The sequence below is a fragment of the Glycine max genome, chromosome 15 (genome assembly GCF_000004515.6).
Source record: "Glycine max cultivar Williams 82 chromosome 15, Glycine_max_v4.0, whole genome shotgun sequence".
Lineage (NCBI taxonomy): Eukaryota > Viridiplantae > Streptophyta > Magnoliopsida > Fabales > Fabaceae > Glycine > Glycine max.
This window is the reverse complement of record NC_038251.2, coordinates 4,688,717-4,714,545: the sequence shown is the minus strand read 5'-3', so window position 1 is coordinate 4,714,545 and position 25,829 is coordinate 4,688,717. Positions and strand designations below refer to the sequence as shown.

At 33.8% G+C, this 25,829-nt stretch overlaps 3 protein-coding genes and 1 pseudogene across 5 annotated transcripts; 2 read left to right on the top strand and 2 right to left on the bottom strand.

Moving 5' to 3' along the window:
- The first annotated feature begins 1,165 nt into the window (after positions 1-1,165).
- On the top strand, positions 1,166-4,423 carry LOC100787109 (soluble inorganic pyrophosphatase 1, chloroplastic-like). The gene is made up of 6 exons (NM_001255616.3): positions 1,166-1,470; positions 2,219-2,379; positions 2,782-2,882; positions 2,977-3,158; positions 3,613-3,711; positions 4,150-4,423. Exons 1-6 carry the CDS (start codon positions 1,240-1,242, stop codon positions 4,240-4,242), a joined length of 867 nt encoding a protein of 288 aa, NP_001242545.2. The 5' UTR covers positions 1,166-1,239; the 3' UTR covers positions 4,243-4,423.
- LOC100787820 (probable sphingolipid transporter spinster homolog 2) lies at positions 4,273-11,515 on the bottom strand (annotated as a pseudogene). The gene is made up of 12 exons (XR_001384969.2): positions 11,394-11,515; positions 10,039-10,151; positions 9,856-9,927; positions 9,655-9,729; positions 8,917-9,019; positions 8,778-8,840; positions 8,370-8,451; positions 8,198-8,295; positions 7,896-7,972; positions 6,925-7,044; positions 6,181-6,255; positions 4,273-5,175 (listed from the first exon to the last, which is right to left on the bottom strand). The product of XR_001384969.2 is annotated as a probable sphingolipid transporter spinster homolog 2 (transcript).
- Positions 11,516-13,024: 1,509 nt separating this feature from the next.
- On the bottom strand, positions 13,025-16,408 carry LOC100784622 (peptide methionine sulfoxide reductase B5). Its single transcript, XM_003545706.4, has 3 exons — positions 15,993-16,408; positions 14,650-14,806; positions 13,025-13,321 (listed from the first exon to the last, which is right to left on the bottom strand). Exons 1-3 carry the CDS (start codon positions 16,289-16,291, stop codon positions 13,163-13,165), a joined length of 615 nt encoding a protein of 204 aa, XP_003545754.1. The 5' UTR covers positions 16,292-16,408; the 3' UTR covers positions 13,025-13,162.
- Positions 16,409-17,682: 1,274 nt separating this feature from the next.
- LOC100782483 (protein RMD5 homolog) lies at positions 17,683-25,795 on the top strand. 2 transcript variants are annotated; one of them, XM_003545705.4, is made up of 2 exons: positions 17,683-17,881; positions 24,509-25,795. In XM_003545705.4, exon 2 carries the CDS (start codon positions 24,532-24,534, stop codon positions 25,687-25,689), a length of 1,158 nt encoding a protein of 385 aa, XP_003545753.1. In that variant the 5' UTR covers positions 17,683-17,881; positions 24,509-24,531; the 3' UTR covers positions 25,690-25,795. The 2 variants fall into 2 exon arrangements, with proteins under 2 accessions (XP_003545753.1, XP_014623564.1); XM_014768078.3 differs by lacking the exon at positions 17,683-17,881 and adding an exon at positions 17,919-20,057.
- Positions 25,796-25,829: the final 34 nt, after the last annotated feature.

Here is a 25,829-nt window from a genome sequence, read left to right as displayed (position 1 = left end):
GAAAACCGTCATATTATTTTCAGTAAAGTGCAATAAAATTGATATATTAAAGATATTTAACGGAAAATCATAAGTAACTAATATGTTTAAAAACGGTAATGAATTGCTATTAAAGCTAAACGTTTATAATAATAAGGAAAATTAATGCATGACATATTACGTAAATGCCACAAAAAGAAAAATAAACAATACCTAAAAATTCTAATAAGTTTCTTTTGTTAAGCTTTAAATTAAAAAAAATCTATAAATATTTTTTGTAAGAGAAGATGTCTTCATATTAAAAAGTTATGGCTTAAATTTATAATACAAACTTCAAAATTCTTACACACTTCTACATGATTTTTTCTATATGGAAATGAGTTAACGTCTCTATTAATTCTTATAGTTTATATTTGTATACTATCGATTAAAAATTTTATTTAAAAAATATATGGTACGACAAATGTAAAGAATAAAGATTATTTTCAACACATCAAATTGGTATTATTAAAAACTAAAATCATGTCTTGTTGACAAGGGTCAAACAGTAATCCTTATAACATTAATTATATATATATATATATATATATATATATATATATATATATATATATAGAGGAAATGAGAGATGAAACATGAGATAAACAACAATAAAAATTATTATCTTTATTGGAGAAAAAATAAAAATAAACTTTAAAATTAATATGTAAATAAAATAATAAACACATAAGAAAAGTGAAAAAAAATAAATAATGACTTCAAATACATAAAAATAAGAAGATATATATTTTTTTTATTTTCATGACTTATCAAAATAAATGAGAGTACAAACATATAAAATTAGAGAGAGAATGATGAAGTGCATTTCTTTTCTTTCTAATAGTAGCATTATATATATATATATATATATATATATTTCAAAAGCTTTGTGGATATAGCTAATAATTAATTAATTAATTATGCATGATCGAAAAAGTCTAGACTATGGATGAAGCCAATAATGTAGGTCAGATTCCAACTTACATAAGCGTATATTACCTTTTTCAGTACAGTGTCCCTCACGCGCTTGAACCCAAACGTGGTATTGAGCAATTTGTAAATGGGCATCCAATAACAAAATTTGAACCAGAAAAAAAAATAAAAAAGAGAAAAAAAAATAAAAGCCCAACACACAGAGAGAGACACTGCCACAAAGTGCGAGAAGCCTATCAGCAAACAGAGTCTCTTCTTGACACACAGGGAAGGCAGAGAGTATCATCCATGGCGGCCACCAGAGCAATAACTATAGCCAGCAACTCCACATGCTCTCTGCTTGCAAAGAAACCCTTTGTGGGTGGCACTGCTCTTTCCCTCAACAACCTCAATTTTTGTCGTACTAGGAGGTCTTACACCTGTAGAGCCATCTACAATCCCCAGGTTGTCGTCAAAGAAGAAGGCCAACCCGAAACCCTCGATTATAGAGTTTTCTTTGTTGACAAATCTGGCAAGAAGGTACCCTTTTTGTTTTACTTTTATTGGGCCAGTTTTGTTTTTCTAATTTGTTATTAAAGGGGCATTGAAATTTTGGTTTTTTTTGGGGGGTTTTGCTTTCAACTAGAAAAATGCGATTTTGGGTCTTCTAAGTTTCTTCCTTTTTGTATCATTGCTGTGGAAAGAGAATGGTGTGTGTGGCCTCTGTATTTGATTAATGGAAATGTGGAATTGAAATGTAATGATTTTCAGTTCCTCTGTGTTTGCTTGTTATTTGTTTGATGGAAGTGTTAAATAGAGTAATGTACTATGGTGTAATCGTTGTGTTTTCTTTGATGCATCAATAGCTTGCTAAGTTGGTATAGATAGAGTTCAGGCTGATGTTAACTAATTTTGAATATTTGTTATACTTCAAAAGGTGATTGTGAAATATTCTGTTTCGTTTCCTCTTTGTGTGTGCTTTCCCTTTTTTGTTATACATTTCTTCTGCTTTTATGAAAGGAATGTAGGGCAGGTGCTGAGTGAGCTGTTACTTTCTGCATGTTACAATGTTTTCTGGGGAGTCAGGAATTAGATTTGCTTAATATGTTGGAAGCTAATTACTGTGCAGTTATGTAGTAAGACTCAGTTTACATTGAGATATTGGCCTTTTCAACAAGGAAAAATAAAAGTAATGTTCAATGAATGAGTTTCCTGCTATGTGGGCTTCCTGTTACGAATAAGATCCTGTATATTTGTAACTAATGAAAGTAATTTGCACAATATGTAGGTTTCTCCCTGGCATGATATTCCCTTGCGGTTAGGTGATGATATCTATAACTTCATTGTTGAGATTCCTAAAGAATCCAGTGCAAAGATGGAGGTTGCCACTGATGAGTCTTTCACTCCCATAAAACAGGATACAAAAAAAGGGAAGCTCCGATATTATCCGTGAGATACAACTTCAAATCTCATACTGATACTGTTCCTTTCTTTCTTTTTTTCTCAATTACATTATTTATCTTTGGCAGTTCACTTTTAACATTTTTTTTCTTCTAATTACATTATTTTATTGATGGCATACTGTTGATATAAATGTCCTGTGTTATGTCTTCTTCACCGTTGTCTATTTATAACATAAATCTATCTGGGAGCAGGGACCTTTGATGATTATACCCTTCCTTCCTCGATGCCATCTTCATATTATTTTACCTATAACAATTGAAGTATCTTGCACATCTCATTCATCAGTTCTTTGGCTTTTTCCCTTTCTTTTGGTTTGGTTGATGTAGCTAGATTGATTTAGTTCCATATTTAGCCTATTTTGAAACATATCTTATGCTTGTTCTCCAGCTATAATATACATTGGAACTATGGCTTACTTCCACAAACATGGGAAGATCCATCTTTTGCGAACTCTGAAGTTGAAGGAGCATTGGGAGATAACGATCCAGGTATTCCATTAATAATGGTTGTAGACTCCCATCTTTTCCATAATGTTATCTTAAGAATGCAACAAACATGTCTAAAATTATTGTTAATCTGTAGTTGATGTTGTTGAGATTGGTGAAAGACAGAGGAAAATAGGTGAGGTTCTCAAGGTCAAACCCTTGGGTGCATTAGCCATGATTGATGAAGGAGAACTTGATTGGAAAATAGTTGCAATTTCGTTAGATGATCCGAAGGCACCATTTGTGAATGATGTTGATGATGTTGAGAAGCATTTTCCAGTAAGCTCTCTATCACCTTACTAGCTGATAATTTATTTCCTAAATCCGTTCTTGTTCATTTATTAGTTTTTGATTATGTTGAGCAGCTAGGGTGATTTTTGAAGTCTTTGATAGCTAATGCCTGTTTAGGGCAGTCAGCTTATTTACTGTCACTGCAAAATTTACTAAGAAGACTACTGATTCAATTCAAATAGTACTGGTTGTACAGTAGATATTAGGGATTTTCAGCTAAAGTGCTTATATGAGAAGATAAATCCAATTAAGTTTCGTGAAAGTTCTTCTGACCACCCCCTTCTCCTTGATCTGAATAGAAGGACAAGTTATCATGCGTTTCTCTTTCTCTTGAGCAATCTATTTGAAGCTGCTTTCACCAAGATTTTTAATTGTGCTAGATGCTCAATTGGTGTCATGATCAACAACTTTTGTGTGTTACATAATCTTTGGTTGTCTTCAGGGAACTCTAACTGCAATTAGGGACTGGTTTAGAGACTACAAGATACCTGATGGAAAGCCTGCTAATAAATTTGGACTTGGCAACAAGGCAGCAGATAAGGTATTTTTACTGCATGAATCTCTTGAATCAAGTATCATCCGGAATTCTTTACTCAGTTTGTGTACTTCATGACAGAGTTTAGCAGTTTACATGTTCTTTTAAATGGTTTGTTGGTTGTTAAGGTTACTGAGTATAGTGTGTTCTGGGCTGCATTTTTTCTTGAATAAGTTGGTTGCCTTGATTACTGTAGGTGTCAGGGGAATAGGAGACTATTTTAGGATTACAAGTGATATAACATATTCTTCTGTGTATGATTGCAGAATTAGATTCTTGAACTTGGCTGAAAATTTCCATAAATTAATAATGAAAATGATAAAAGCAATTTGCTAATCTTATGCTGTGTTACCATTATTGGTGTTAGTGTGTTCTGGTCATGCCTTCAATTTGTCTAAGCTGATTCTCAACTCTTAACTCTTAAAACTTGTATTTGGTGAACAGGATTATGCGCTTAAGGTCATCAAAGAGACCAATGAGTCCTGGAATAAACTTATCAAGAGATCAATTCCTGCAGGAGAGTTGTCACTTGTGTAGAGATGTATTGGGGGTGGGGGGTGGGGGTGGTCTCTATTGTTCATGCCATTGCTAGTATTTTCTACAATTCTATTTATGAAGTAGCAAAATTTTCTGTTGAGCTTCCCGGTTATAACTTTGACATCAATGTCCATTTGGCCAGGCATTAGTTCAATAAATCCATCTTGCTTATGTATTCTAACATTTGTTGTCTTTTTTCAGATTTCTTTCTATTGAAGTAACTCCAGATGGTTCTCGAATAGGAATGGGAATAGACTAATTAAGTAAAGAATAAAACTATACTCTTGCAGGATTCAAACAGCAATAAGTTAAAACTATTGGCATTCTTGGTTTTGGGGGATAAAGCAGAAAGAGAATTGAATGATAAACTATTGAGCATGGTAATTTCTTATGATTGTTACATAAGTCACATTCATTTTTCTTCCCCAATGAACCTTTTTCAGAAGTTCGCAATGACAATTTCCAACAACAGGAAACTACTGAGTATAGCAAACGATCTATACAGTCAAAATGTTCAGACTTTATTCTTAAATCACCAGAGACCATGTATAAATGAAGAGGGTTTAGCGAAAGGTTTGAAGGATAGCTGCTAGCAATTTTATTCCAAAAATAAAAGTACAAATACGTTAAGCACAAGATGATGAAGCATAAAACTGAAATATACTCTTGCTAAATAATCTCCATTAACCAAAAGCAAATACATACTTGTACACATTGGATGTACAAAAAAAAGTTATTTACATCATAGTGGTTATCACTGAAATACTATGTTTGGTCAGGCATTAAAAGAAACTCATTATTGGGATTGAGCAGGAGATGCTGATGTTTCTCCAGTCTTCTCTTGAAGCAACGGCATGGTGTTTGACCTTTCAACGTTTGATACTTGATGTTCACTGTCTTCATCAAATCTATCCACACTATGCAAAAATATTCCTGACATAATATACAAGAATCACGACACATGTTCAAAAAACTTCTCAAACGTTTCTGAGAATTAGACATTTATGATTTGATTATGATTATAGAAATTCAATACTACATCTTGAAGATAACTAGATAGTAGACAAGCTAATTTTCATGTAGCCGAGTAACATCCATCACAGGTATAATTTGCTTTTGTTTTAATCTTTAAGTTGGGTTGGACATTATTTAAAGGGTGCTTTATTTTATTTATGTCCTGTAGTGCCACTTCTCAGTATTAAATATTCTTGCTCTGACAAAAAGTATATGTGAACAGAATTACAAACGAGGATTCCTTCTTTGTAGTAAATCAACAAGAAATTTCCATGATGACCCAATAAAACATATTCCAGCTGCTAGAAACAATATTGATGTTAGAATAAATGCTGTCGTTCTCCAGTTGTTAATGTTATCCTGCGTTATCATTATGTATGAACCATTAGAATCTTGTATATCACATAATACATTCTGTGACCTGTAATTTTCTCAGTCTCCACCTCGCTCTGGTAAGTAATGGACACAACACTAGTGCTGTTATTTGAATGAGAACAGTAGAACTTTGGGGATAAATTTTAAGCCATGTTCTTAAAATTTATGATGGCTACCAATTAATGTAAACTATGTTAGGCATATGACATTTTGGATGTATTAAAACCTCCCTGAATATACTACTAACACATCTCATCCCCAAGGCCTTAAAAAAAGTAGTTTTGACTTTGTCAGTTTCCAGTAAATGCATTATTTCTTATGATAAGCATTTGGCTTAAAACCGAGTTTTTGTTACTTTTGATAACAAGCAAATTTATGCACCTGAGTTTGCATTATTTTCTCACGAACTCAGGCATCATGTGTGGAAAAGTCACAATTCCCACCTAGGTTACTCAAACTAACAACTTAAAAGTAAAGACGAACATGAAGTGTTCAGCAATGCCAATACAAGTAACCGTTAGCAAAAGAATTGCCAAGACATTGACTCACCATGTTAATGAACTTGTCAAATAAAACTATAAAGGCTGACCTGGAGAACTCCAACAAGAGGCGAGGAAGGTACATCTACAAATATATGAATAGCAACAGCAGACATAGCCATAGATAGAGGCCTCAAACTTGGTATAACACAACGTAAACATACATAATTCACAGGACCCGAAAAGAAAATTGCAAGCAAACATTTAGTGCAAAACTTTCAACTTCCGATCAGGTTACAGAAATGGTTTCCAAGGAACAACAATTTAGATTAGTTCTAATGATCACATTCCATCTCATCTCATGTAGAAAATGGAGAAGTCCGGAATTTTCTAATCCACGCTTGCTGTACAAACTCAGTAGTTACTAGTTACTAGTACCATACTACCATTAAATGATTATCTTTCAAGTTTCATGATAAAATTATTAAGACAAATTGATATAAAGAATCAGGGATATACTCTGCATGCTAATAGATACGGAAAAAAAAGAACAAAAAGCATTGTCCCCTGAAACAAGCATAAAATTCAAAAGACAAACCAACCCTAGGATGACTTAGTTCTCAGAGAGCAAATTTTCATCTAATTTCCCAAACATAGAAGTGATTTTACTTAGAAACATAATCATTAATCAAGAATTTAACTTGACAATATCAGAGTTGCTAAAATATTCATAGATGATAAGCATGTAAAAAGGATAGTACTTCAATATAGCAATTAAACATAAAGAGATATTAATTGAATAGAAGGAAACTACCTGAGTGGCAAAAACAAGAAGTTCACCAATAGAGAAAAGAGCAAGGAAGCCATACATGCTTCTGAATAAGAAGGCCCCAAAACAAAATGCAGCACCAATAAATGTAGTCATTGAGAGAAGCTGCAAAAGAATTTAGCATGTTTAGTAGGAGAGAACATGGAGAAATCAAATTACACTGGTGTAAATTAAATTCACCCTTACACTATTCAATACTTTTTAATTACTATTAGATTAAAAGTTCCTTTAATATAAATCATATTTACAAAGTTTTATATTAATCCAAAATTATTTGATACTCCGTTCGTGTACATCAAAATTAACCTATTATATAGTTTTAAAATATATAAAAATATGAACCATTTGATTATCTTATTTTATTTCAATTTTGAAAATTTTGACACAAGCAATCTAGGTAATATATAGTTTTGATTCAACGGTTGGATCAAAAAAAGTCATTGTATATGGTGCAATTAAATCATTCATGGCTACACTTTAAGTTAATATATTCAATATTACAATGCCCATCCAGAATACCAGTATTATAAAACACTTTTTCCAACCAGTCACATGCAATTTAAGAATTTCAAAACTGCTACCATGATGGTCAAAACTTATTGTTGTTACACATGCCTCTCATAAGAGGCTGGTCAGTACCCCTCAGGTGGAAATTTAAATTCCAACCTTATGCATTTGATAAGGTGTTACTCATATAATCCAGAACAAAGCCTCCAGCTAAAATGCCCGCTATTCCACATACAATTGTAATTCCTCCAAATATCAAATCTGCTTCAGTCTACCAAAGTAATCCAACTCCAATATTACAATAGCATATTATATCTTACATGGAAAGTGTATTTACTGACTAGGAATGAATAAATTCCATGCAAGAAACAAGATATATAAGAAAGAAGGAACAACTACAATAGTACAATCATATGCACAAGGGATCATTGGATGAAGCAAATTCTCACCATGTGATATGTATTATAGCCAGCTTTGGGCCCCCAGTATGAGTAAGCACCTATGACAAAGTTGTATGCTATGTAACCTGCAAATAGACATTCAATTAACAGAATTAAATAAACAGAGTAAAATATTGTGACTGCTAAAAATAAAATGCATAAAGGATATTAAGAAATGAAAGTTCACAGGGATGTAAGCTATCCGTATAGACTATCCATATAGCAGCCTCCGACATGAATTTACTAACAAAATAAGGTAAATAATACAAAGGTCATCAATGCATACTGTAGTTAGTGGGAGAAAGAAGTACCTAGAACATTGACAACATAAACCTTATCAAGCCAAAGTTCTTTCATATCATTCAAAAATCTCAAGAACTGCTCAAATATTTGGGTTGCAGATTTTGACCTAAAATAAGAATCAGTCAGATAGAATTAATATATCAGCCATTAAATGATGGATGTCAGAGTAAGTGTTCTCACTTGGAATGATCATTTGAGCTTTTATCCCTAAGCTCTGCCTTCAAGGACAGTGACTCATCTCTTCCATTTGAAGCCTCCATAACTTTGAATCAAACAAGTGAATTTTGTTAAGGCTAAACTAAAGAGACATTTTGAATTAGAAACCATTAACCAGCAACAAAACCGAAACATAAATTTTCAGTGGATTGCAATATACTACATGAGAACTGAGTACTAGACTACCAACTCTACACTCCTAAAAAGAGTATTTTTTTTCCTTTGGGGGTGATGAAGATTCCTCCTAAACAAACAGTATAAGCATAAAAGTATTAAAAAAAAGGAACAGTATTAATAAAATGCTCAAAGGAGCAAACCAATCCCTCTGAAAAAGAAGATGTTGTGTTTAGGTAATGCATAATTCTTAGATACCTTGAACTCCTGACGCAACTGTCTCAGGTGTCAGTGCCTTTTTTGAATCAGCAGGAACAAGACCTGAATCCACATGTAGTTTAGAGATGAAAAACAGTACTAGGGGTTTACAAGAAATCAATGCAAGACAAATGCACACCTCTCAATTGCAGAGGCTTCATAAAAAGTCCTGAAATAGCAAATGGAATCATCAGCAAAGACTCTACCCAGAATGCATAACGCCAACCCAAATGACTTCCAACCTGATAAATACAGAAAGGATGAAATCAGAGAGCGGAATTTATTTTATTTCTTTAAAAGAAAAAGAAAAAGAAAAAAAAAAAAGAGAGAGAAGCAAAATACACATTAATTGTTTCTGTAGTGTGAGTATCTTAGGGGCAACATGTCACTTGTCATCCTATATTTTCTTTTCTTAGAAGACCAATATTTTGTTTCTATAATAATTGAAAGCGAAGGGGAAAATTGTTATTTCAAATTAATTTTAAATCCACTTCCTACTTTTAAGAAAATCTCTTTTCGAAATGCTTTATTATTTACAGTGTTAAACTCAAATTTTACTTTTCAATTAATTTTTAAAATTTAGAAAGATAACCATGTTGTCATCCTATGTTTAAATTAACACTTTCAAGAGGAGATTAAGAACTAAATATAATTTTCTGGTAACGAGTATAAGGTGAAAAAACATACATATAGGCTAATCCTAATATTTATAGGCTATAACACGGAAATAAATCTGTACAGATAAAAACTAGAATAATGAAATAAGGAAAGAATATCATGTGCTCCAGCGTTAAACTTACATATGTCCACTAAGGCACTAACTACAGGTGATACAATTAGTATTCAATAATGGTACAAAAAACAGATGAAGACTTACCAAACAACCGTAGACATAGCCAAGTGCATATCCCGATGGTATATGCATGTAAAATATTGCAAGCCATGCTGTTTTCTGATACATACTCCAGTGTGAGACAGAGGTTCCGCCAGGGGAAAAAAGCAATCAATCATAATGACAGATGACATTCCAACTACCAAGAAGAATGCTGAGGATATCATCCTTCGGAAAGAAACAAACCTGGGTAACTGGGGCATTGTCATCAATAAAAGGTGCTGCAAGACTTATGAAGCCTCACCAACACCGACTAGCCTATAGAGAATGTTGAAAGGATATGAAAAATAAGAAAATTATTATATTTTGTACTGCTGTTTAACTGCACAACCAAAATTGCTTAACTTGAAAAATAAATAGACCACTTACATGCGACAGATCGAAATGGACCAGAAATTAAAAGAAAATTCACTACATAGGGTTGCAAGAGTCCAAACTGGTAATCCAAGTATCCAACACCTATAAGTCTAAATGGATTTACACTGCAAAATATAAGAGTTGTGTAAGGATTAATATGCAAACTAATGATAATAATTACATATCACAATAGCCATGTGGTACACGAACAAGGAATTATAGCATAGAAATTCTCATTTTGCAATTATTATGTCTTTCAAACATAAGAACTTCAGTTTAACAGACAAACGGTTGAATAAATTGATAAACCAACTTTTGTGATAATTTATGCTGCAAAGTATTTAGATACATGATCCTATTGATTTTAAAATTTGAAAGTCATAGCCAAGAATATAGTCTTACTACACATTAAATTGCACATTAAGGACCATCCGAAATTCAATACAATGGATCTATAGTGGTTTAAAAGCCTGTTCGGCTTTCAGAATTCTTCATTTACAATTCATCTTTTGAAGCATTAATGGGTTGAATATTTGAGATAAGTAAAGTACAGTAAGAATAGGTTTCAACTAATCGCAACACAACAGTTTTTACCATAAAAGCAGATGATAAAACTCCATCTGCAAAATTGTTCAAGTTAAAATCCCCCCTACACAAAAGGAGAAAAATTTATCGTCAAAAACTGCTATATAGCTGACAATTTACTTCAGCATACTACAGTATTAATGTCCTGGCATGCAATACAGGGTGCAGCTCGTACAGGCAATAGCAACAGTTATCTTGCAGATTATAAATTGAATTCTACATCTTGTTGGGTAATGCTTCTCCTGCCATTTTGGCTAGCATGCATAACAGTAAGAGAAAAACTGTTAACCAAGAAGGAGCCCCAATTTCATTCTCCTCTATTGCAATAATTTAAGGATACCTTGCATTAATGTTTTTTCAATTCAGAATGCTTTCTTTTCTTATTAACTTTTTAAGGAAAACCACATTTTAAAGCCATGACAGCACCCTCTATTCTTGATTTTCGGGGTTTCATATATCAGGAATAATTATTGGATCCTTTTTATGATTCATTGAATTAATATGAATCATCCCACTTTAATGACCCAACAAAAGAGTAACAAAAGGAATGCTTTTCGGTTTTTCCATCTGCCCGGACTCCTCCTCCTTCACGACCCCTTTTTTTGGTTTCGCTTCTCCCTCCCCTTTTCCTACTCTGAGAATCTCTAGCTTTAAAATGGAAAACAACACCAAATCCCCCCCTCTAAAAATTGGAGTACACACAACAATTTAAAATCAGTGTATGGAAAATTAAACGCTGAGAGGTGAGGGAAATGATCCTTAGTATATCTTACTGTTCTTACTGTATTCCAGAACCAGAAGTGCAGCTACCACCCTCAGTGCACGTTCCTTTACTTCCCACACCCAAATAACCAAAATTGAAAAAGAATGAATATTTCTCTCCTTCACTTACCCAGCACCCCATGGAGGGGGAAAGGAAACAAAAAAGGTGCATTACATTTATCTTTTGGGTGTAAACCATGAAGCTGTGGGAATCATGGTGGAGATTCGTGGCTCCACGAATTGAGGAGAAGGCTTTGGTTTTACTTGTGAGTGGTCATCTTGTGCCATACCAATATTGTAGTACTTTGAAAACTTGTACTAAAATTGAATACCGTTGAATGGTAGTTAACTCCACTTCACCGAATTCCGGAGGTCTTTCTCTTTCCTTCTTCTGAAGCTATGTCAGTTTTTTCTCTCCTACTTTTTTACCAAACTGTAAATTGATGATTCTCATTCTTCCTTTCTTTCAATTTTTTTTTCCGTTAAATTGGAATTTGCATTTTCCGGTGGACAAAGGGGTAAGCACTACGCTCAAAAGAATCGGGGATCTTTGCCTCGTTTAGTATAAACCTTTTATTCTTTTGACTTTCTTCGGAAATAATTATGCTACTATATGGATTATTTATGCCACTTTGTTGTAATTCGGATTCCTTGTCACACCCACTGCCTTCCTTTACTTTTTGATTTTGTTTTTCTCGTGTTTAATTTAGCAAATGAATGAAAATGCAAAATTTATGTTTAAAGAGTGAAAGGGCCAAAAGAGAAAATAGCAATTCATGTAGTAAAATTAATTTGTCATGTGCATTGTTGGATAATGGATACACTATATGGCTTCTTCTTCTTTTCTTTTTTTAAATGGACTATATACTTTACATGCTCTTTCAATTGAATATTCTTAATATTCTATCTTTCAAAGGCTACTTTAATAATTGGCTAAAAAAATTCTTAATCACTTCAAACTATTCTTTTTTATCTTTATTTATATACTTGATCTTCTTAATCATCTATTACTTTTAATCTATTTATTTTTAAATTATATTTCAATATTTTTTCTTAAAACAAATTATTAACAACTAAAAATAATCTTATATTATAATTGAAATTATTTATTATAAATTTAAAATATAATGTATAAATTAAAAAATATGTATTGATTATCAACTTTAAATATAATATAGTTTATATTTTTTAAAATCTGTATTTATTATAAAATTTAACTAAATAAAATAACACAAACTAAAATATTAGTTAATATTCTATAATAAAAAAATGTCGTTTGTGATGTAGGGAGGATTGAAATGTAAACAAACAAATTAGAAGCTCTCTTTTAATTGAGATGTTTCTATACATTGTAAGGAGAAATTTTTGTCACTAAAGAGACATATAAAGTAAAATAATAGGTGTTAGTTAGGTGTTTAAAAAAAATATGTGCAAATATCATTGTCCTTTTGTATTACGTACCAGAGATTTGTACGAACACAATAGAAGCAGGTAGTCATGGCACTTCCATTTTCATGAGCGTATTCAGTATTCACAATATCATTATCACCTTTAATCTACTTGGACATATCACATATATAAACCCAAGTACGAACACAAGCACAAATGAACATAGTAGATCTAGCACCAAGTGAAAAAGGGAACAGAGGAATAAAGGTACAAATTATCAACATTGTTATTTAGCCATCATTTTTTTTTTAACTTCATTCATAATATAAGTACATTGCATAATTTTTTTACCGATGTTGGGTACTTAAGTAGTCACGTCCAAACTGCAGACTCAATTTTATTAAGAATAAGAATTGGCTGGCGCAAATTTCAGCGAAATGCTATTGACACAATGGCGTTCGTTAGTGGGTGTTGGAAATCCTTCTCCTTTAAAGACGTGACCTAGATGTCCCCCACAAGCAGCACACGTTATTTCTGTCCTCATCCCATCAGGATCCGGCTGTTGGTACATGACACTGTTATCAAATTTGTATACACTAGTTGATGCAATTTAAGAAATGACAAAAACACAACCAGTGCCTTCTAATACTTGTAAAGGATCCAAGATAAAATTTAAGATTTAAATAAGTGGTAGGTCTCAAATAAATGATTAATTTTTTGTTTTAAGTCTTTAATAAAAAATTTCGTTGTATTAAATCTTGATATATCAAAATTTTTATTTTTAATCCATATTGTTATTTAAGTGATAATATGACACATTGTAAATAGATCTTCCAATCAACGGTTCAGATGATGCGTCATCTCATCACTTAATTGACGATCGGGAATCAAAATAAAAATTTTGATATATCAAAAATCGAATACAACAAAAAAGTTTATTTGAGACCTAAACTAAAAATCGACCATTTATTAAATATTTAAGCCTAAAATTAAAGTATTAAATGCATAGTGCTAATAGTACTATTCTCCAATGATGTTTCATCTCAATAATGTGTAAAAAAGAAGTGCATTTAGACATGGCAATGGACACGTAAGGGTATTGTCTCCCCAATTCCTTACCGCGATTTCTCAATATATCCTCATACCCGTACTCGATATCCGACAAATTTAAGTTTACTGTCTCATTCCCGCTGGGTAGTTTATTGTCTCATTCCCGCTGGGTATCAAGTATCCTCGACCCCGTCCCATACACAATTCAAATTTTTAAAAAAATACTTTTTTAAAAAAAATATTAAAAAATTGATTTTAGAAAAATAAATTGATTGTTAAACATTTATTTTTAACTACTTATATATCAATAAATTTATTATAGCGCGTGTGTATATAAAAATAGTTAAGAAAATAATATTAAATTATGTAAAAATTCTAAAATAAAATTAACTAGTAATAAAAAAACTTGTCTTTTGATTAAATTATGCAAAAATTCTAAAGATTTTAAGTGACGGGACGGGTTCGGGGTCGAGACGGGTCTAATAATCTCATACCGTACCCATACCCGACTTTTGGTTATTGGGGAAAACACGAGTCCGAACTCATACCCGATCAACTCGGATATTACCCATCAAAGTCGAGACGGATTCGGACGGATACACACGGTTATGTGTTTTTTAGCCAAGTCTAATTGCATTAAAATCCAGCATCTGTCACTAAAATAAAACTCAAAATTTTAATTGGAGAACGGTATAAAAAAATATATACGATACTGGATCTAAGTTTAGTCTTATATTAAACCCTATACTTCTCTTTTTTTTTTTTTGTATAGTGTTCTAAACAAGAGACACTTGTTAAAAGGACTATTAAGATAAAACTAAGAACAAGTGAACTTACATTGCGATTTATGGCTCCGGGAATCCCCTCATAGAAGGCTGGCCAGCCACAACCAGAATTGAATTTTGTTATGGACCTGTAGAGTGGAGTCCCACAACCAGCACAGTTGTAAACTCCCTCTTCATAGAACTTGTCATACTCTCCTGTTCCAGGGAACCTGCATAACGCCAAACCATTTTCTTACAATAGAAACACAAATTTCCATCTTGAATAAAACTAGTTACCATCTTCAAACTAACCCTATCGCCATGGATTTTGTCACTAAGAAAATGCAGAACCACCAAAAATTCAAGCCCGACTCAAAATTACTCATACCTGTCAACTCAAAACATCATTCTCTCCCCTCAGTTTTTCTCTGAATATCTCTAAGCATTCAAAGAGCCAAGAATTACATATGGGAAATTAGCCACAGCACATGTTGAGAGGGTGATTCACAATACAGAACCATAACATGTAGACAACACACAGCTTGTCTCTACTGCAAGTACACAAACTAACGAGCACAGCACACTTGAGACAAGATTATATTGTAGCCTTTGACCTGGCTGTATTAATATTACAAGGGTGGTTAATGGTAGTTAAAAGTCAGTTACTGTTAGTTAAGTTTGTTAACTCGAGTTTTGTCAGATTTATCGGTATAGAAAGACCAATCACTGTATCAGGCAATCAGTTTAATGCAGTATTAATCTCTTTCAATTCATTATTCTCTCTTTCAAGAAACACCCCAATTAGCTAGGACAACACATTACACTTACACATAGCCTCTAACTATAGTTATAACAAAAGCTAATAAGTAATGACCACAATCATGTTTTTAAAAAATGGTGCACAACCGCAAGTCACATGACTCACATCTGTCTGCAATTTTCCGCATAGATCATGACAACATGACCACGATGTAGAACTTTAACCACAATTATGAGTGGTTTGTTTGTAGCCTTTAAGACATGTCATTAATATTACTCGGCAACATATTTTACATGGTATATCAGTAAAACTAATTTGTGAATAAATTATAAAACCTTCCCTTGATATGACTAAGGTCCTGCTTGTATAAAACACTCGTAAAATAAGAAGGTAAAATGAGTTTCTCCATAACTAAAGTAAAATCAATTTGATAAAAAAAAATAGATACATAAGTTAATTATAACTTTATGCAAAAAGCTCGATTCATTTAAGCTTCTTATTTTCTTCTCCAGTGAAAAGAAAAACCATTTTCATGACTTAACTCAATTCTTTAGAGAGAAATTCCGGCACCAATTACCCACCACCAGCCCCGATTAATTATTTGGCTTGACTTCAAGCTTAATTAATAACAAAGCAAAGAGTAGTAAGAATGTTACTCGGTGCCCTTTTGCCTGAGGATCCGAAACTGTTCAGGGGAGAGAATTGCGCGCCACTCTTCCTCGGATTTGCGGAGAGAGCCAGGTGCGGCCATGGCCACAATCCCACCACGAAAACCAAGCTTGGGATGGAGAGTGAAGAAGGGGGTGGCAGAAACGAAAAGAGTGGTGGGAGTAACGGACTTTGGGGGGAAAATGGTGGAAGGAGAAGAACGAAGAAGAGTTGAGAAAATGGGTTTGGATTTGGAGGAAGAGATAGGAGTGGAGATGGAAGTGGTTCTCAGAATATTGAAGCCCATGGCGATGGTGTTTGTGTTCACGAATCACGGGTCACCCTCACCTTTTACATTATCACTCTTTATTCACATTTTTCTTTTTATTATTCCCAATTGGATGTTTTTGACTCAGGTAAGTTCAGTCGAGAAAAACGTGCCTCCTAAAATTATATAAGAGGCTGTATATTTCAAAGGTATATTATATGTTTGGTAAAAAAAAAAAAAAAAATCTAATCATCAGTGTTCTCACCGGTCAACCAATTAAAATAAATAAGCATTTATTATAAAAATTAGAATAAAACATGAAAAAAACATAAATAAACGTAATTTTATATATTTTAATATTTTTTAATTTCTTAAACTATAATGTTTGGTATAAAAAATTAATTTCTCGAGAATCTAAATTAAAAATGTTAATTTCTCATATTTATTTTTATTTTTAGAAACAATGTTTTTTGGGATTTTTTTTCTAAGTTTCTTACTATTTTCATGTGAAAGGTGAGAATTATAGTTTATTAAGTTAAAGAAATAACTTCAATTACAGTAAATATTCTGTTGTTTTTTAAAAATTATTTAATGAGATAAATAATTAAATATTATAGTAAATATATTTTTTATTTTTATATTAAAAAAACTTATATGATAATATTTATAATTAACCAAATATTTAATCATTTTTAGAAATCATAATTTTCAGGTAAGAAATTTTTTTTCTTATAGCAAACGCTAAGGGCATCTCCTCCGATGGGACTTTACCTGTGTTTCTTATTGATTTTTTATGGATCTTGTAACCATGTAAATAATCAAGAAACGAAGCTTGTGCTTTTCTCCAATGGAGCGTTTCTTTGAAGAGGTTCCGCATGTGCACAACATTTTTCTCTTCTTTGCACTGGATGATGCTTGTAGGTGTAAATAAATTAATTTTTATTTCCTAAGCAATCATTTCTTATATAAGATGTGGTGAATTTCTTGGATTTAAGCAACTCTAATAATATTACCATTAGAGATGGCCTTAACTGCCCAAGGGGATTGGCTTTTAAAAAAAATATCAAATTTATTTAATTGGTTATAAATACTTTTCAACATCAAATATTTTCATTAAAAACTTAATTATTTATTATATTAAACGATGTAATAATAATATAGTATTTTTTTAAAAAGCCAAAACAAGCATATATGAATTATGATATGAAAAAGGACAATTTTTTGTTGAGTGTGAGTCTAATTAAAGAGAGGGGGCAGTTGTAGTACGTGTTTGTTTTTAATCAGCACAATTCAGCCACGTGCCATCTTAGTACTCTACAGTGTTTTGCTTCAGTTACGTTAGTGTCACAGTAAAAATAAAATCCTCTCACCAGTCAAGACCCTGAACTCTGAACATATACGACAAATTGACAATTATGTATGTCTGGATCCAAATCCAATCCAATTTCAAAACCCCCCTAAAAGTAAATTCATAAAAGAGAAGGGGCAAATTTGGTCCAGAAGCGGATTTTAGTTTTCGCACGTGTGCCTGGTGGCCTCCCCGATTTAGTCGCACGCCTAGTTCCTTTCTTCGTCTCGTCTCCCTCACATCGCACACGCTTTCGCTTTCTTTCTCTCACTGGTTCTCAGGTAACACAAATCCATGTACATCTCTTCATTTTGTCTTCCAGAACACGCCACACGCTCTCTCTGTCATTTTAACTTCTCCATTTTCTTTTCTTCCGTTACTTCATTTCATCGATTAGTAGTTACTTCGACTTAACCGATGACAAATAATTGAGATATATATTTTAATTCTTTTTTTGTTTATGCGACTTTTGATTTGTGTTTTTTTCGCTTCCGCCTTCCCTGTGATGTTAGCAATTTTGAATTCGCAGTTCCTAACTTGTGGAATTTTGAATAGAGACGTTTTTTCCTGTAATTTTTTTTTAAAAGAATATTTGTGGATTGTGATGGAAAAGAAAGAAAGTGAGTTATGTACTATTTTGCTGCTTACACCTCTTGATTTCATTCTGTTGATTTTGATTGCTGCCGTTGAAGAGTTGTGTTATGCTTTCTATTTGACAGCGGAGTGTTTTATACACTTATTTCTTTTAACTGTGTTGTTTTTTTGACGTTCAGTTACTTTGAGCATTGTAACCTGCATTTACCATTTCGAATTTTGATACTATCCGTCGTAAAGTTGATTCTTCATGTTCTGTATTAAGCTGGCATAGTAAATTGTAGATTTGAACATTGTGTTTTGTAGCAGATGCTTTGAAAATTCAGTTATTTTGAACATTGCAATCTACATTCACCAGTTTGATTCTGTCTTGTAGGAACGACTCATTATGCTCTGTATATTCACTATTTAGCTAGCTTAGTAGATTTTAGGTTTGAGGGCTTTGCAAATTTCAGTTTCAGTCAGTCATTGTGAACATTGTAATGTACATATAATGTTTCATTGGAAAGATTAGTTCTACCTAAAAGATATATTTTGATTGTATTTAGCTTGTCTAGTAATTTGTGAAGTAATTGTAGGGAACATCCTGCAGAAAAATAACTTAGTTGTTTTGTTTTCCGGGGATGTTTGACATTAAACCAATAGGTGTTAAGTACTATTACTATTAGTATGTTAGGATGATGGAATTGGAATTATAGTTTAGAATTATAATTTTAACTCCAATTTTATAGATCTCGTGTATGGGTTTTGCAAACAATTAGACATAGAATTAGAATTAAAAATTATAAGATCTAAAGTTTGAAAATAATTATGATAATGGTGGTGGTAGTGGTTGGCAGCAGTGGGAGTGCTGACAGGGGAGTGGTAGTAAGGATGGATGGTAGTGGTGGTTGTAATGGTGGTGGTGGTAGTGTAGCTAGTGGTAGCTGCAGTGGTGGTGGCAATAGAAAGAGAGAGAGCAGTTGCACAGTGTGGGGATGAAGAATCAAGAATTTTAGGGTGTTGTTTAGGAATTGGAAATGACTAGTGCTAGATATTTTGTAATTCCCTGGACTGGTCTTGGAATTTATGATTTGAATTCCAAAAGGACCACCAAACTTAAAAATTAGAATTAGAGTTAATAGGCAAAATTCCAATTTCAAGCTTCAATTCCATGTTCAACTCCAAAACACCAAATAGACACCTATATATATTTGCCACCACTTAATAGTTAATCCAAAAGGAAGGACTATTGCCATTGTTAGTTAATTGAAGATTTCAGATTATTTGTTTGAGGTTTCAGATTTCTTTGGTTAACTTGGATAAGAATTCAATTATTCTTTTTTTACATTTATCATTTATGATGTAGGAATACATATCATGGTATAAGTTGGGTTTTCTGGTTGTAACTTTTGTATAACTGAAAATTCATATAACATGTCAGAGAAACCACCCATTAATTTGCAAATTAGGGACATGAGGTAATTGCCATAAATAAGAAAAGAGATAAAATATCGTCAAGGAAAAAGGCTCTTATTCATATATTTTATTGATGATCTTTTAGTTTAGTAGTTGGTCCTGAAACTTACCCATTACAATAATCCATTATCTTTTGCAGACATCTGGCTCTACAATTAACACCACAAACCTTCATTTTTTACATAAGCCAATAATAGTCTTATCCTTTGGCTGAATTTGATGTTTATATATATGTCCAAAGTCCAAACATTTAGAGTGTTCTCTTGAGACTATTTCGGTCACACCTATATCTACTGCTGATGCTATTTTAGATATAAATATCTAATCTATTTGTTTTTCAGTGCACTACCCCTTGTCCCTTTTTCCTTGCTAGCTGGTGTTGTCCACTAGTGACAATGGTTTCCTGTAAGTTTTTCCTTGTTCAACTCGAGTCAAGTGAGTTGTAGATATTTATGAAGGGTGGTTCACAAATATCATTATGTTATGGAAATGATATGAGGGATACATATGGACATGTTAGGAAAAAGATGGGCAAAAGTTTTATTTTGTAAGTTGAGGCTAAAGAATAATGTGTTTATTCCATGATAACAATACCATATTTATACAAATTGAGAGAATCAATCTTATAAATTTAGAGATTAGAATCAATCTATCTAAGTAGAAAGATAGTAAAATTTTCCTACAGTTAAACTATTCCTTTGGTCCTTATAATTGTCCTTATTTAAAGTTTTAGTCCTTACACAAGTAAGCTATAATTTTTAGTCCCTATACATGCATAAAAGTTAAGTTTTGATCCCTATTACTAACAACAGAGTAAACTAAAAAAAAATTGACAATGATAAACCTCTACAAAAAATTGTGTAGGGACTAAAACTTAAAAATGGGAACAATTATAAGGACCAAGTCTTTTTTTTTATCATCCAAAATAATATATATGAATTAAATGAGTACCAGAGGTACTAATAGGTACAAGTTTCAGATTACAATTCTGCTGTAGTTCAAATCAGCCAATTGGTTGATCCAAACCAGAATGTAAACCGCATAAAGAGACTAGTACAAATATTTGACCTACATTCCTATCGTCAACTACGGCGAAATCCGTATCTAAGATTTGAAGACCACTGATTATAATGAGTGGTGAAATCCTTCTCTAAATATTTCAGCCAAGTCCATAGCAAAAACACTGCCTCATCCATCATTTTATTTGCATTGAAAGTGTTATTGGAGAAAACTATATTATTTTTGTGCTTCCAAATAGTCCATGTCAATGCTAACCACCACCATTTCCATCTAGTCGCCGTCATTCCTTCATAGGTTTGGTACATGTGCTGGATAAAATGTTGTCTTAGGTGATGTGGGAAGACACCCACCAAATTCACCCAGGACAGCGATTCCCTCCAAATCGGAAGTACTTTGCTGCAGTGAAAGAACAAGTGGTCTATGCTCTCCTCCATTATTCTGCAAAAGGGACACAAATAATCCTGCAACTCAATTTGTTTCCTCCTCAAGTTGTCTCTAGTTGGTAGCCTATCCTTGAGTAACCTCCATGCAAACACAGCCACTTTAGACAGAACTTTAAGCTTCCATAATTCCTTGAACTCTTCATCATGGGCCTCCCCTGATACGTGCTGTCTAAGCACACTGTATGCACTCTTAACCGAATACTGTCCACTTGGGTCTGCCTCCCACACCCCCTAGTCACCAATGTGAGACTGAATTCTGAACCCCTCCACTTCTTCTATAAATGAAACCGCCAGATCTATCTCACTGTCGAACAATGGTCTCCGCCACTTGAGATCCCATTCCCATCCTGTGTCTTTGTAAACTCCCATATGCTGAATTAATTGATTTTGTTGAGCCGATATGGTGTATAACCTAGGATACTTCTCTAATAATTGATTATCTCCCCTTTTCCAATTGTTCTCCCAAAATTTAAATTTATCCCCACACCCAACCTTCCATAATATCGAACCATTCAACAACTGCCCCTGCTGTGGATGTTGAGATAGAATCTTCAGATCCCTCCACCATATAGATTCATTAATGGCTCTCGGTGCTTCATTTAGCCTCCTCTAACCACCATACTTTGATTCAAGTACCCTGGCCCACAATTCCCCTTGATTATGAAATAACTTCCATTTCCATTTGTCCAGCAATGATATATTTAAAGAGCAGATGTCTTTAACCCCAAACCTCCATTTTCTTTTGGCAAGCACACCGTTTCCCATCCGATCCAAGAAATTTTGTTTTGCTCAGATGCACCACTCCATAGGAAATTTCTTTGTAGTCTCACTAGCTTGTCCACCACCTTTTTAGGAATCCTGAAAAAAGAGAAAAAAATAAATAGGAATGGATGTTAACACTGAATTTATGAGAGTCACTCTCCCCCCAAAAGACAAGTGTCTTTGTTTCCATCTCGCTAATTTTCTCTTGCATTTAGTAATGATAGGGTCCTATGTCTGACATCTTCTCGGATTGGCACCAATAGGAATGTCAAGATATGTGAAAGGAAAGGACATCAAGCTACAGTGGAGGTAATTGGCTGCATCACTTATCCACTGATCCGACACTCCAAAAGCCCCACAACTACTTTTAGCAAAATTAATTTTTAAGCCCGATGCAAGCTCAAAAGCCCTCAAAATGGCTTTGATTGCTCTAACATTCTCCATAGTTGCCTTCCCAAAGAATATTGTGTCATCTGTATACTGGAGAAGGCTGATTTCCACTTTGTTTGTGCCTGATAAGAATCCCCTATATAACCTTCTCTCTATAGCATTGGTCATTAGGCCATTAAGTCCTTCAGCAGCAATGTTAAATAACAGAGGTGATAGTTTAACCTTTCCCAATTGCATAAATGGTTAATATTCCTTAATTATACCAAGTATTTCAATAATATCTTCTCCATATCTATACCCCACCTGATGCTGGAGCACATATATATTATGCATCCAGCTTGCACATATATATGTTATCCTAGGTCCTCATAAAGATTTAATGAAAATGTTAGCAAACTGATCTTTGGAGCAGATGGAGGCAGTCTTGATGATGCTCGAAAGGATATTCTTGTTCAGGAAATGGCAATCAACCTCTATATGTTTTGTCATTTCATGAATGATTAGATTAGAAAAGAGACAAGGTTGACTGATTATCACACATTAGCTCCATATGTTTGTAGCAGAGAAACATGGTAAAAAACTGATACAGTTGATAAGAACCATGGGAGAACCATATTCCACAAAAGTTACTTGTTGTAGTTAGAGAGCCCAAGTCGTTGTAAACCTCACACCAGAATCTCATACTTCCAAATCCCAATTTGGAACTCAAAATTGAATTTAACACATCCAATGAAAAGAAGCATATTTTCACTAAACTCGTCTTCAACTTCTTAAGCTTATCTCCTGGAGGGGGGGGGGGGGAGAGGAATTCATAGGAAGATAAGGAGAACTTATACTGGATTTGGACTTGTCAAGTTGTCTAAAAAGCCTCCTACACGTTTATGTCCAATCATACCCCTGAAAATTCACTTGAATATTTTTTGGTGTGAACCGAGGTATCCCTCGGCCGAAAGCCAAGGAGTTGATCTTTCCCTATAAATTTTTTTCTATACGCATGAGCCAGGGATCAAACCCATGACCACATGCTTTAGAGACAAGGTTATCTACCAACCATGCCACACCATGTTGGTAAATTCACTTAAGTATGACTGTCTATCTAAACATGAACCCTGTGTCTGAACCCATGCTTGAAAGATCCACAGACTATTTTTTGAGAATGTGTTAGGTAACTCCTTGTTAGTTTGTGAGTAAAGTGGGTGATGATGTGTATAAATAGGAAGAGGGGTGAAGAGGGTAGTCATTCATTGTGTTAATAGGTAGTGTGGAGAGGTGCTGAGGTAACTCTTGAATTAACCCCAGGAAGTGTATTCAATTGTTCAGTAATTGTAACTGGGCTGAGATGATAAAAGTTCTTCAGTTTCTTGAGTATTCTTCACTTTTCTCACCCTTTTACCAGTTGGTTCTATCATTAGTCTCCTTTAATTAATTAATTGTATTCCTTAGTCAGTTGGGGCATCCCACAAATAGTGGGATTTAACTTCTAATTCATTTCCTATTCTACTGTGGTTTCTCATGTATATAGCTCACCCATGGATTTATTATTCAGTATGAATGAAATCTCTATTTTCTAAGTTGTTTGAGGAAGATATAGCAAAATAAACAGCTATTAAAAAATGGTTGATGTCATCCATATGTGTTTCTGATAATGATTGTACAACATTTAGCTTAGAGCTTCCTCATTCAGGATTATAAATAAAGATGGACAATCATCTTAGATTTCAGCTTAGATCCATAGTTTAAGTAGGCCTTTTTACACAACTGAAGAGAAAGATATATCCAATTTGAGATTCCCTGATATTCTTATTTCGAGACTTGGCTGAGTGCAAACTCTATGCAATGGCATTGAGCTTTGTGTGATTTTTGAATAATAAATATGGCCTTCAGCATCTTTTGTAGGTTCCTTCCGTGTATTTTCTTTGTATTTATGTTTTATAACCAGCTTGAAATTATTGTTCCCCTCGAATATCAATTGAGCTAAGGTAAAGTTCTGGTGGAGAAACCAGCTAATAAGCAAATAGTTTCAACTTCTTGGATTGATTGTGGCTGTAGTTCTTAATAAAGCCTTGTAAGTTGTAACTACTAACAATTGTTAATTGGGTACTATAATGGTTGCTATAGTGTATAGCTCTGTGCTGGTGCAGTGCCTCTTGTGTAATGCTGCACTCTTAGATTTTACACTAGAAAAAAAAAGTTTGTTGTGTCTTTCTGAACTGGACTAACTTTTTATAACATTTTCTGTAGGAGTTTGTGATCTGAGTATAAAGATGGAGCTGAGTAGCATCAAAGATGCATTTGATCGTGTAACCAAGAAGCAAAAAATATCCTCTTCCAAGTCTCAAGAAGTTGTTGACCAGGTGGGGCGTGAAATTGAGCAGGCATTGGCAACAATACAGTCACCACATGACCCCTCATCTCCTGTTGACCAGAAATCTGCTCTCACAGAACTTAAGTTTAAGCTTAATGCTATCGGATCACTTCAACAGTTGGAAGGATCTAATAAGGAATTGAACATAAGTCTTACCAAGTATCAAAAACTCCTTGAAAAATTGTTAAACCCTGATATATCAAAGGCATACAGAAATGTGGACTTTGATACTCATATTGTCGATCAGATAATTGCAAACCACTTTTACCGTCAAGGTTTGTTTGATCTTGGAGATAGCATCATAAATGAGGCTGGAGAGCCTGATGCAGCTGCACTTAGATCTCAATTTTTGGAAATGCATCAGATTATTGGAGCTATGAGAGAGAGAAACCTTCAGCCTGCTCTCACATGGGTGTCTGCTAATCGAGAGAAACTTGTCCAGATTGGTTCCAATCTTGAGCTTAAGATTCACACGCTGCAGTTTGTAGAGGTCCTGCAAAATGGAACCCGAGCTGATGCCTTAAAATATGCCCGAACTTACCTTGCTCCTTTTGCTTCCCTCAACAAGGGTGAGTTCCCAAAGCTTATGGGTTGCCTCTTGTATGCAGGAAGGCTGGAGAGCTCTCCTTATTCTGAGCTGTTGTCCCCAATTCATTGGGAGATGACAACCGAAGAGCTCGCACGACAGTTCTGCACTCTCTTGGGTCAGTCCTATGAGAACCCACTGAGTGTAGCAGTTGCAGCAGGAGTTGAGGGGTTGCCTATACTGTTAAAGCTGGCAAATGTAATGGCAGCAAAGAAGCAGGAGTGGCAGGAAATGAAGCAGTTGCCTGTGCCAGTTGAATTGGGTAAGGAATTTCAGTTCCATTCGATTTTTGTTTGCCCTGTGAGTAGGGATCAAGGAAGTGAAGAAAATCCTCCAATGCTGCTACCATGCTTGCATGTCCTTTGCAAGCAATCAATTATGAAGCTATCAAAAAACAGCACCCGAACATTCAAGTGTCCATATTGTCCAGCCGAAGCTACTGTTGCAAACTGCAAACAGCTGTATTTCTGAATGATGTTTGTGTATTTCTCTCTTCCATACATTTCATTTGTGCAATACAGCATTTACAGCTTTCTGGTTGTATATAAATATTTTAAAAATCTTTACATTCTGATAAGACCAACGAGTAAATAAAAATTGAAAGATCCTGT

Coding starts and splice junctions, on each gene's coding strand:
- LOC100784622 (XM_003545706.4), bottom strand. CDS start 16,291: ATGGGCTTCAATATTCTGAGAACCACTTCCATCTCCACTCCTATCTCT. Junction 14,807..15,992: donor CTCAGGCAAAAGGGCACCGA/GTAACATTCTTA, acceptor GGCGTTATGCAG/GTTCCCTGGAACAGGAGAGT. Junction 13,322..14,649: donor CCGGAGCCATAAATCGCAAT/GTAAGTTCACTT, acceptor ATGTACCAACAG/CCGGATCCTGATGGGATGAG.
- LOC100787109 (NM_001255616.3), top strand. CDS start 1,240: ATGGCGGCCACCAGAGCAATAACTATAGCCAGCAACTCCACATGCTCT. Junction 2,380..2,781: donor GGGAAGCTCCGATATTATCC/GTGAGATACAAC, acceptor CTTGTTCTCCAG/CTATAATATACATTGGAACT. Junction 3,712..4,149: donor GCAACAAGGCAGCAGATAAG/GTATTTTTACTG, acceptor TTTGGTGAACAG/GATTATGCGCTTAAGGTCAT.
- LOC100782483 (XM_003545705.4), top strand. CDS start 24,532: ATGGAGCTGAGTAGCATCAAAGATGCATTTGATCGTGTAACCAAGAAG.